Source organism: Myotis lucifugus, unplaced genomic scaffold (assembly GCF_000147115.1).
Source record: "Myotis lucifugus unplaced genomic scaffold, Myoluc2.0 scaffold_3, whole genome shotgun sequence".
NCBI classification, from domain to species: domain Eukaryota; kingdom Metazoa; phylum Chordata; class Mammalia; order Chiroptera; family Vespertilionidae; genus Myotis; species Myotis lucifugus.
This window is the reverse complement of record NW_005871051.1, coordinates 535,865-547,348: the sequence shown is the minus strand read 5'-3', so window position 1 is coordinate 547,348 and position 11,484 is coordinate 535,865. Positions and strand designations below refer to the sequence as shown.

At 50.1% G+C, this 11,484-nt stretch overlaps 1 protein-coding gene across 1 annotated transcript in view; it reads right to left on the bottom strand.

Moving 5' to 3' along the window:
• Nucleotides 1-7,016: 7,016 nt before the first annotated feature.
• The window catches only part of LOC106698185 (unconventional myosin-Ib-like), a 19,622-nt gene continuing 15,154 nt past the window's right edge, over nt 7,017-11,484 (bottom strand). Inside the window, exon 2 of the mRNA XM_023763093.1 lies at nt 7,017-7,136. Coding sequence (XP_023618861.1) covers nt 7,017-7,136 — 120 coding nt within the window. The remainder of the gene's footprint in view (nt 7,137-11,484) is intronic.

Here is an 11,484-nt window from a genome sequence, read left to right as displayed (position 1 = left end):
CGATGCTCAACCACTGAGGCATACCAGCCCAGCTATGCTATTATATTTAAATGACCTGTTTATGTAGCCACTCCCCTCTCCTCCCAACTGGCCTAATGATTCTTTTTTTTTTTAATATATATCTTATTGATTTTTTTACAGAGAGGAAGGGAGAGGGATAGAGAGTTAGAAACATCGATCAGTTGCCTCCTGCACACCCCCTAGGTACATGCCCTTGACTGGAATCGAACCTGGGACCCTTGAGTCTGCAGGCCGACGCTCTATCCACTGAGCCAAACCGGTTAGGGCTGGCCTAATGATTCTTGAAGACAAAGACCATATGTATCTTCTGCACAGTTTCTGACTAATAGCAGGCCCCCGCGTTCATTCATTCACTCGCACAACAGACACCTCTGGAGTGGCTGACAGGCGTGAGGCCCTGTCCTAGCGGCTGTGGCTACATGGGCATGTGAACCGAACACAGCCCCGCCCTCATGGAGGTGACACTGGTCCAGGAGACAAAGGGTGAGGACACAACAAATTGAACATCCAGTAAGATGCCAGGTGATGAGTCAGGAACAAAAGTACGAAGGAAAGGAAAGGAGGCTGAGGGGGCGGTGAGTGACTGGAGGGGTCTGTGACTGTAGGCGGTGGAATCTGACAGCTCAGGTGTTCCTCACTGAAGTGGGAGAGCGAGTCAGCCCAGGACCGGGGAAGAGAGATGCAGGCAGTCTGCGAGCCAGAAGCAGCAAGGAGACCGGTGTGGCTGGAACCAAGGGGTGGAAAGAGCAAGTGCAGGCGGTGGCCAGTGCTCACATCCAAGGGAGCCCTGCAGGCCACACGAGCCCCTCCAAGAAAAACAATCCAATGGATGCCTTTGAGAAAGATGGCTTCAGCCAGCAGCCATCACACGGAGGGAGGAGAGCTGATGAGGGGAGGGGAGAAGGTGTGGGGGAGGAGACCACAGTAGAGCAGAAGCAGGGAGACCCATGAGGAGGCTGCCGCAATAATCTAAGCAAAAGAGGAGGGTGCTGGGCAAGCCCGGTGGCAGTGGAGGCGGTGAGACTGGGATTCATAAAGGCACAGCCAACAAGACCCAGTGGTGGATGGCACGTAGGATGGGAGAGAAAAGGAAGAAAAGGGTTGTGGCATGGACAAGCCAAAGGATGGTGCGGCCACTGACCGAGATGAGAAAGAGGAGAGGGAGGAAGGCAACAGAAGTCTGGTTTGGCCCGGCCAGCGTGGCTCAGTGGTTAAGCATCGACCTATGAACCAGGAGGTCACGGTTCGATTCCCGGGTTGTGGGCTCGATCCCCAGTAGGGGATGTGCAGGAGACAGCCCATCAATGGTTCTCTCTCATCATGGATGTTTCTATCTCTCTCTCCCTCTCCCTTCCTCTCTGAAATCAATAAAATATATATATACACACACACACATACATATGTATGTACATATATGTTTTAAAAGAAGCATACGAAAGTTCAAGATGCTGCTTGGACGCCCAAGGACATGCGTTAGAGGTGAATGTCCCAATACACCAAGGGTGCAGGTTCGACCTCGGGGCAGGACACGTACAAGCAGCAACCAGTGAATACATAGATGGAACTACAAATCGACGTATGTCTCTCTTTCTCTCTCCCTTTCCCTCCCTTCCTCTCTTGCTCTAAAAATCAATCAAAAAACAAAGAGGCCACCCCACCCCATCCAACCTGCACGCGCCCTCTCTGCCCAGGGCTTCCGTGTGGTTGCAAGTGCAGTTCTCTGTCAGCAATGAAGTAACAGACCAATTCTCCTGGGGGCTGAGCCCAGTGCCACTCCTCTGGGTGAGATGGATCCCTTCCAGGCTGCTGTTGCAGAACGGCTCAGAGCTTGCCAAAGACCTGTCACATTTCTGGCAGGATGCAAACTCTTTTACTGAGAATCAAACTCTTCCCTTTAAGATGATGCACCATCGAAACAATCATGCGTGCTGAGAGGGACGTGTGCTTGCCCTTACGAGCTGAGGGCGAGGAGACGTCTCAGGCACAGAACCACCTGCCATCGATAAATGTACTCTGATGTCACAATGACGCTCATGATAAAAACATCATGGTGGCATAGACCCACCTTTGACTTTAATTTTCAAAGCTTCGTAATCTGAAAGAGAATAAACTGAGGTCTCTTCCTGCCACGAGTATATTTTCTGCAAGAAACTGTGCTGAAAAGAGCCCCAACAAAGCAAGAGACCGAGAATAATAACAGTTTGAGTGTCAAAGGCAGTAAATTTAGTGCATGGGGCTTTATAAAAGCGAGGATATATGAGGCCCAGAACATCTCTCACCAGAAACCCAGCCTAAGGAAGCCTGCAATTGAACAGCTGCCCCACCTCCTCCTCCCCCCTCACTCCTTAAGAAAGCGCTTTCATACCCAGCTATACAAGCAACCCCTGAGAATTCAGGATCTAGCTGTTATATCAGTTCTCAAAATAAACAAAATTTTATTCACTGAACGCCAACTCTGCTGTAGAAAAAATTCTCATAACACCAAAGGGACAACCATGGACCCTCCTCCTCAGCTCCCACACCCAACCACAGCACCTGTACAATCTGAGATGTAACTATTTCTTCTCTGTGACCTTTCTCTGGTCTTCCTTTATGGAGTAGAATGACATCAGGACTCACAAGGTCTCAAACACACAAACATCGTCCCATGGCCAGCAGCGTGTGGTCCTGCAAAATCACTTTGGCACTAAATCAGGGGCCAGAGGCTCCCTGGAGACAGAGCGCTGGTGTCTGGACAACCAACGTGGGCGCTGTCCAAATCCTCCCGTTAATGGCTTTCCCTTTTAGGAAAGAGTAGCCAGAATGTCTTCAGAGCCTGAAGCCATTTTTCTCAGTTCTTACAATTCGTTAGAGGGTGTTTCATTTTCTAAAATGGAGACCGCCGGCTTCCAATTGTGCTTGCGGCTTCCAATTGTGCTTGCGATGCCGCGGCATCCAGCCTGATGCAAGGACACACTCCTGCCCACTCCTGGCTGGACCCCCAGGAGGGCTGCTGGCAGGGCCGCCACTCCTCCTTCCAGTGGCAAGTTCCCTCCGCCAGACGCTTTGCATAATCAGACGGTAGGTGCTCTACATCATGAATAAATAAATTGAACCTGAACGCTCAATGAGAAAGAGTGCCATAACATAACATTTTAGCTCACTTTATTATAAAAACTAGAGGCCCGATGCACGAAATTCGTGCAAGAATAGGCCTTCCTTCCCCCGGCTGCCGGCTTCCCTCTGGCACCCGGGACCCGGGCTTCCCTCGCAGCCCCAGCTTCATCCAGAAGGTTGTCCGAAAGGACGTCCGGTCTAATTAGCATATTACGCTATTATTATTTTAGATGAGAATGCATTCTCCTCATACTGCACTAAGTTTTGAATAAACTCTGCAAATATCCCACCAGAAGAGTCTGATCCCATTGACTTGTCAAAGGTAATACCAGCCATATGCAATGGGAAACTCGTTAACATGTCTTTCGTTCTGTAGTGATCGAGCTCATAAAAGCACTGAGAGCCACGGAGATGCACAGGATCAAGTCTCTGATCTACAGAAGCTTCCTCCTCATGAAAGAGAGGACACTGGACCCAATAGACCGCACAGTGAGAAAGGTGGTGGGTACGGTACGATCGCGTGAGTGGTTCTGATGACTCGGAGGCAGGAAAAGGCGCATGTGGGTTAGGCGAGGGCTGACCTGGCCGTGGAGACAGACCCAGGAGGCTGGCAGGCCGTTGACGGTAGAGACGGGCAGGTGGTGGGCCAGGTCATGGGCCTCAAAAGGAGGCTCCGTGAAGGAGCTGGGTGGTGTGTGGGGTGGAGAGGAGAGCCGAGGTGGACTGTGGAGGCCTGGACACGAGGCCCAGCAACCTGGAGCTCACTCAAATGGTACGAGGGAGCCCATGACGGTTCCGGGGACGGGAAGGAACAGGATCTGATTTCAGGAAGACCCATCTGCTGGTGATAAACTGCAGCTAGTGCTGCCGGGTGCAAAGGCAATCGCCCAACAAGAGGCCAGTGCATTTAGTAACTAAAATACCCAAAGTGCTTGTCATCATGTTGTCCTCACGGAGCCAAGGAAGGTTAAATAGTGCGATTGCTTTCCTCGTCTCCCGCCTAACATTCTCTCCTATACTAGTAGACGGTTCTTCGTGGATGCAGTTACTGAGTTGTCTGAATGCACCCAGTCCTCCTGAGATATATAAATGAGTTTCTTATGTGCAAAGAATTTGAAAATCTCACTGGACAGACACTCATTACAATTAGAAAGGCGAACAGCGTCAGACAGGCCACCCCGAGGGGCCCTCATTTCTCTGGGCGTGCCACCCAATGACACCAGACAATCCTAGCGTCTAAGTATCTATCGGATGTTTCTCCCTCACAAAAATCCTACGAGTTAATAATTATTTTCCCATCGAACAGAGCAAATTACTTAATTTCTGAGTTGGAGTTTGTTCCCAGTGATTTGCTCAAGATTACAGAGCTCGTAAATGGAAAAGCCGGGACTCAACCCAAGTCCTGTTCAGTATATTTTGAACCCTCACTTCTTTCCAGATGCTAAGACTATTATGCGGGCACGGCAGGTGAAGCTGACGTCCATCAGATAATCCCATGAAGAAATGTTCAATTATGCCTGACTGGTGTGGCTCGGTGGTTGAGTGTCGACCTATGAACCAGGAGGTCACAGTTCGATTCCTGCTCGAGCACATGCCCGGGTTGCAGGCTTGATTCCCAGAGGGGGGTGCAGGAGGCAGCCGATCAATGATTCTCTCTCATTGTTGATGTTTCTATCTCTCTCTCCCTCTCTCTGAAATCAAAGCATATTTAAAAGGGGGGGAAAAAAAAGAACTTTCAAAAAAAAAGGAAGAAATGTTAAATTTTAATTGTAACAAGAGCCACAGATGCGACCTTGGACATGACCTTGGCTGGGATGGGGTGAGGGGCAGTTCTTCCCTGAGGAGGTCTGATGCAATCTGCGATCTGAAGGGGGAATACCTGAGCTGCCTTGAGGAGAAGGGAGGGCGAAGGCATTCCAGGCAGCAGGCACAGAACAGCAGGGACGGTGCGACAGGAGTGTGGCTGGGGGAGGCTGGGACGTGAGCCTAGCAAACTCAGACTCATCAGGTAAAACGACCCTCTGTGCCCCTGCACAGAGCTTCACGGGCCACAGTAAAGTTCCGTCTTTATCCCAAACACACCGAGAGCTTGTTGCACTGCTGGCTGGGGTGTTTTCCTTGGGGTGAGGGCTGAGCCATGCAGCCTCTGAGAGGAACCTTCCAGGGATGGGGATAAAGACGAATATTCCAGGGCATGCACTTCCATGTTCTAGAAGAGACATCTACTGTCTATCTAAACACCCCCAAAGTGGGGATTTAAGCTGCAGATAAAACGGCACTGCAGTCCTGGAGGTAAACTGAGGCACGGCTAAGGTTACCTTGGAGGGCGGGGCACAGGAACACAGGCAACCTGAGGCAGTGGGGTGAGTGCACGGGAAGAGGCCCGGGCATGAAAGTGGGGGGACCAGCTCCCAGCCGAGAGGCACGGCAGGTGGCCCTTTTCACGCCCCGGCTCCCACCCACGAGCTGTGTGGCTCCAGATACATCGCTCGTCTTCCTGGGACAATTTCCCAATTTGCTGTAAGACCTACCCTACGGTGTTACTTCGAGAATAACATGAACTATGATACCTAGTGCTGGACCTACACATAGAACATCCTCAGTAAGTGTAATCCGCCACCATTATTATTGTAAAAGGTCAACATACGTGACATGCAGTGAAGGAAGGGAAACCGTGTGTCGGTATACATCTAGGACATGTTCTCACACGTGTATGCACATACGAATCTCCGGGAAAGCGTGTGAAAAATCTAGATTCCTGGCTTGGTAGCGGGAAGGCTGAGGAAGCTGCGTTTTTCCTCGGCCCCTGGGGATTCTGACACGGCTGATCCAAGCTTCTGACTTTGAGAAATTTCAAGGCCTAGAACTTAAAATAAATATGCAGGCATCGAATGAAGGATTTCACTGCAGGGGCTCAACCACGGGGATAACTTTATGAAACAAATTTCAGGTTTTACTGTTGTTAAAGCAGAATGAACGGCGATCACTAGCAGAGCCTACTTCTAGGAGTGAACTGAACAACCAGAATCCGCGTGGCTGGTAGAAGACATAGCGGTTGGGTTGTAATAACCACCTTCATACATTATTTAAAGCCGGCGTTCCAAGTGGCCCGGAAATGTCGCTGCACGCTGCCCTGGGAGGAGAAACTACATCAACACCTGGACAGCGGTTTACATGTTCTTTCACTATTATTAGATTTTGTTTTCTAGCAAAATGTATAGGGCCCACCTTCGATCAGACAGAGAAAAATTATTCTGTGCTAAGACACAACTAAACCTCTGAAGGTCTTTTCACTTCTCAGTGCGGGGTTCCTCAGCCTTGGCTCTATGTAACAATTGTAGGTTATTATTTGCAGGAACTATTTACACGAACACATGACCTTCAAAAGAGAAAATCAAACAAGTGGCTAAGTTCAGGGGAGGTGAAATCGCGGGCCTAAGGCACTCATATCCTGTGAAGAGTGCCCGTGAAGAGTATAATCTGAAGGTATTATGTATGCCTTCTGCTCAAGGCACCATGACACAACCCAATCCTGGGCTCTGGCTTCCTCCAAGAGTAGGAAACGCCGCTCGGGCTTTTCATAATAATAAACAATGCACATTCCTGTCCTATTTGCAAAAATCAGCAGCAGCAGCTGCTACTCACACAGAATTGTTAACAGAAAACATTTTACATACGGAGCCCAAACATTTCAGAACTTGGAGAGTCTGGCGCCAAATGAAGTGCTCGGCCTCTTTAAATTTAAAATAAGGCCTGACAATTCACTTCTACATTCCTTCATCCAATTAAAAAAAAAAAAAAGACTAAAGCATTTTCCTGGGACTTGGAGGGAACAGCTGGACACATCTGTCAGCTACACATCTTTGGAGCAAAAGGAAAGCAATGCGTGAACGCCATACTCACATGTGAGGGCTCAGCTCATAGAAGTTTCTGTTCCTGTAATCTTCCACTTTCTCCGGCGAATAGATGGGCAGTGACCGGTACGGGTTAACGGAGATGACCACACTCCCAATGTATGTCTGTGAAAGGAAGCGGACATACGCCCATCAGTACGTACACAGCGTGTATTTTAACCTCTGAAATTTTATCCTTTAAAAAAAACACACTAGTTCTACTTGACCTTCCATTTTCTATTTTTCAAGAATATGTTACATTTCTGTAGAGAGAGAGTCAATAATGCGTATTCATTCTGCTGATACACGGAAAGCGTGGATTTATACATGGAAAATACTTTTCAAAATCTCTAGATTAATTCAGGATCCTGGCTCAGAGCCCTCCGAAGCCCTTGCCAAAAATTAAGTCACCGACCGCTGTGAAGTGTGGGCAAGGGCTGTGCATTCCCCGGTTCCAGTTAGAACTGGTGTTTCCCTCTCTCCTCTCTGGGCTCGTGTTTCTGTCTTTAGTAAGCAGGTCTCTCTCCCGCCACCCCCTACCCCCCACCCACAGCCATTCCTACCAACAGGGCCTGGCTTGGCACTGCCCTTACCCAAGCCTGTCCGTCTCTGCAATGGGCTCAGGCCAGTTATCCCTCGGGCAGCAAACAGTTTTATCTGATACCTAACGTGCTGCAACACCAGAATTTGCTTTCCGAAGGACAGTACATTTAATGTCCAATTTAAATTCAGCCCGGCCGGCGTGGCTCAGTGGTTGAGCGTCGGCCTATGAACCAGGAGGTCACGGTTCGATTCCCAGTCAGGGAAGAGGCCCAGGTTGTGGGCTTGATCCCCAGTAGGCGGCGTGCAGGAGGCAGCCGATCAATGATTCTCTCTCATCATTGATGTTTCTCTCTCTCCCTCTTCCTTCCACTCTGAAATCAATAAAAATATATTAATTTTTTTTTAAAAAAAAAGAATAGACAAGACTGCTGCTGTGAAAAAAAACTCCCAGTTCCCATGCAAGGTTTTGCATTTATTTCTGGCATTCTGTCACAGGGACCCAATCAATCTGGCCTGACCAGAAATGACTCAAAAAAAAAAAAAAAAAAAGACTCCAACTTTCCTAATTTATTCTATTTAGATGAGACTGTTTCAAGGTTTCTTCACTCTCCAACCGACCTGGGCAAGCAGAAGGGAGACACTAGAAACTGGGTGAGTGACTGAGCGGCTTCTAACTGATTCACTGCCCTGAGTGACACTGGTAGACAGGGAAACAATGGTCAGCCATTCCTTTAATATCTGCTGCTTGAGAGGTCAGCCTTCCTTAGTAGAAAAAGGACACGGATTTACCTTTTCAGGTAGTTTCTGTAAGAAGGCTAAAAAGGGCTAATTCAAATGTAACCCTGATATTTTGGGGGCTAGCAACTGGAACTCACGCCAGCAAGCTCAGTGTGCATGCTTGATGACCTATAATTAAGGTCACTGCCTCCTTCCCAGAAACTGGTCTTGCAAGGCGTGTCACTGCCTTGGGGGGGGGGGGGGGGGGGAAGGGTCGTTATCGAACACCTGGGGGCCTTCCAGTAAGCCCACCAAAGGGGGCGGAACCCTGTCTGCAAGACAAAGACCCCAGACTATAAAAAGCGAAGACACTATGTTAATAAATGGGTTCCTCCCTCCTCTAGGAAGCGTGCTGGGTATGTCCTTGCTCTTCTGTAACACTTGAATACAGGAATCAACATATATGTTTGCTGTTAGCAGAGCAAACAGTTTGGAGGTTGCCCCTGAACACCGAACGCCAGCCTGGCTAACTGCCCGGTCGGAACCTGCCGGGCTGGCTCTCCTGCGGGGACAACCGCGGCTCAGCCCAGCGCCAGAGGCCACACTGCGAGGTGCGCGTCCCCTTCGCTGCCGGTGACTTCTATGCACACGGATTGCGTGCTGCCCCAGCCACTGCCCCGTCCCCTAGAACAGGCTGGCCCGCTCACGAGGCCCCGTAAATATTTGTTCACCGAGTGACTGGCTCGCACCGGACGCCTCCATCCCTCACAAAGCAGAGGGTACAGACCACGGATGCCCTACAATCATTCTTCTGCTGAAACACGGTACCGAGCACACGGACTCTGGTGCCCGATGTTATTCAACCGGCCTGCTGTGCTGCCCCTGAGCAAGGGCCTTAACCGATACGCTCTCGCCTCGGGTCTGGGGTCCTGCTGGGAACGTCTGTTTGCAAAGGACGCTGGGACAGACCTACCCACCCAGCAGGCACGCCCCCGGGGACCGGGCTGCAGGCTTCCCTTCAAGAGGCGGGCAGGTTCCTTTCCCCACCCCTCCCACCTGCACTGGTCTACGCAGCTCAGTGTGACCAAAGGGACGTTAGAAGAGAAGACAAAAGCAGAGGCTTGAAAAGTGTTTGTGCAGCAGGATGCCCTCCGTTGTTATGACTGTAGCTGGGAGCCACGATGGGAACGAGATTGCGCGACCCTGTTGGCGATGTGCTGTCGAAAGCCGAGGCGCCCTGGACTGCAGGGCCTGACAACCCTCAGACACAGGAGGCCCAGGCTGTTCTAAGCACCGCACACCCCCCACCCCACCCCCACCCCCGGCCCCAGGCAGAGGCCTGCAGCCACAGGCGTGATCCCGGGTGATCTCAGAGCCTCAGCTGCTACCCCAATGAACTGGGCGCAAATGAATGGTTGTTGTTTTAAGCCATTAATTTCTGGAGGGTGGTTTGTCACACGGCAACAGTAACCGATACACCAGCACAGCTCCACGAGTAGACAAAGGGCCCAGGCAGCACAAACGTTCTCAGTCGAAATACGCAAACAGTGAAAGAACCTGGGCCATCTCTACAGGCCACTGTGTCCTCTGATCCTGAGCTCCCTGTAGGCCTGTCCTCCGCGCTGACACCTGCCCTTGCTCTGTGTGCGTTTCCTCCTTCAAGGTCCTGTGGACGAAAGGGGCCACATGCTGACCTGACAGCTCAGGGGCGGCCTGCATGGCGGTCTTGCAGACTCGGAGACCTAAAGTCACCACAAAGGATGGTCTGAAATTAAACCTTAACTAAAAGCAGTTCTGGTGGGCAGTTACGTTCTAAGCCGATATCTTCACTGATAAGGTCAACCTTTACCGTAACTGAGCCTATCTGTGTTTTTGCATCTATGATAACCTACCCTTGACATGTCTGGGTAACTTGTGATTTCCCTGTATCTGGAGCCCCTGGGGCACGGCCAGGTGTGCTGGGCCCAGGACAGATGCTGCAGATTCTTTCATTTATCATGTTAATTGTTCCTGCACCCACCTAAGTATGTGTCCATCATTTTACTTTTTATCCTATCACAGAGGTTTCCCCGCTTCGCTTAATCCCACCTCCTTAAATCTGTCACCAATGAATTTCATGTATAAATACGGATGTAACCCTGCCATTCTCCGGAGCACTATCTCAATTCGTTGAGGTTCTGCTTCCCGGCATATGTCGACAGTTTGGCTCAAATAAACTCACAAAAATTCTTTACAGGTTTCAATGGTTTTTTACGTTAACGGTCCTATGGGCTTTAGTCAAAGATGTCAATGTCCCCACATTCCTGCCAGGAGGAGAACCTGAGTGTTTACAGTCCCGCCCTCCTCTCTCTAGGCCTGGAGAGGCCGCCTGGTAGCAGCTGACAGATGTCAGCAGGTAAGTAACTGCAGCGCCGGTGGAACCTCCTGTGCAGGGATCGAACAATAGGGACCCGACAGCTCATTTCTACATCAATTCACATTTAGACTTACACATGATAGGGCTCGAGTTTTAAACAAGCCACTGTATAGCACTTACAGTTGGTATTTTTTTATTATATCATGTCTCATAAGTATGGTAAACTGACTCATCAAGTAGGCACCGGCACTGAAAAGTCGGAGATCCGACTCGGAGCTTCTTAAAGTCAAGTATGTGCATAGAAGGGCTGGTCATTATGTGTGTTTTATTCTGAATGTGCTGAGGGGGGAGGGGAAGTATTGTGAACCTTCACAAAAGGGAGCAGACACAATAACCCTCCACTTGCCTCTGGAGTTCCACTCGCCTATTCCACTGGAAACAAGAGGCCTGTATGTCCTACCTCTCGCACCAACGCTATCCAGAGCTCGGGTGACGCCAGTCCCAAGGAAGCCACAGACCAGGCCACCATGCGGCTGTGCTCACACCTGAACCTGGGCCCTAGGTCCCAAAGGACTCACAGAGAAGCTCTGCTAGAATCCAGAAGATGTTCTTCTTCGGCTGTTCACACCAAAAAAAGGACCCTTCCCACTAATGGCCAAAACTACTCACCAATAGGTTCTATACACCTTCCCCAACAGGGACAAGTCTGGTCTGGCTCTCATTACCTACCCTCAATGGATGGATGGATGATGGATGGATGATGGATGGATGGATGATGGATGGATGGAAGGATGGATGATGGATGGATGGATGGATGGATCCCCCCAAAAATGACGGATAGATGATGGATGAGAATGA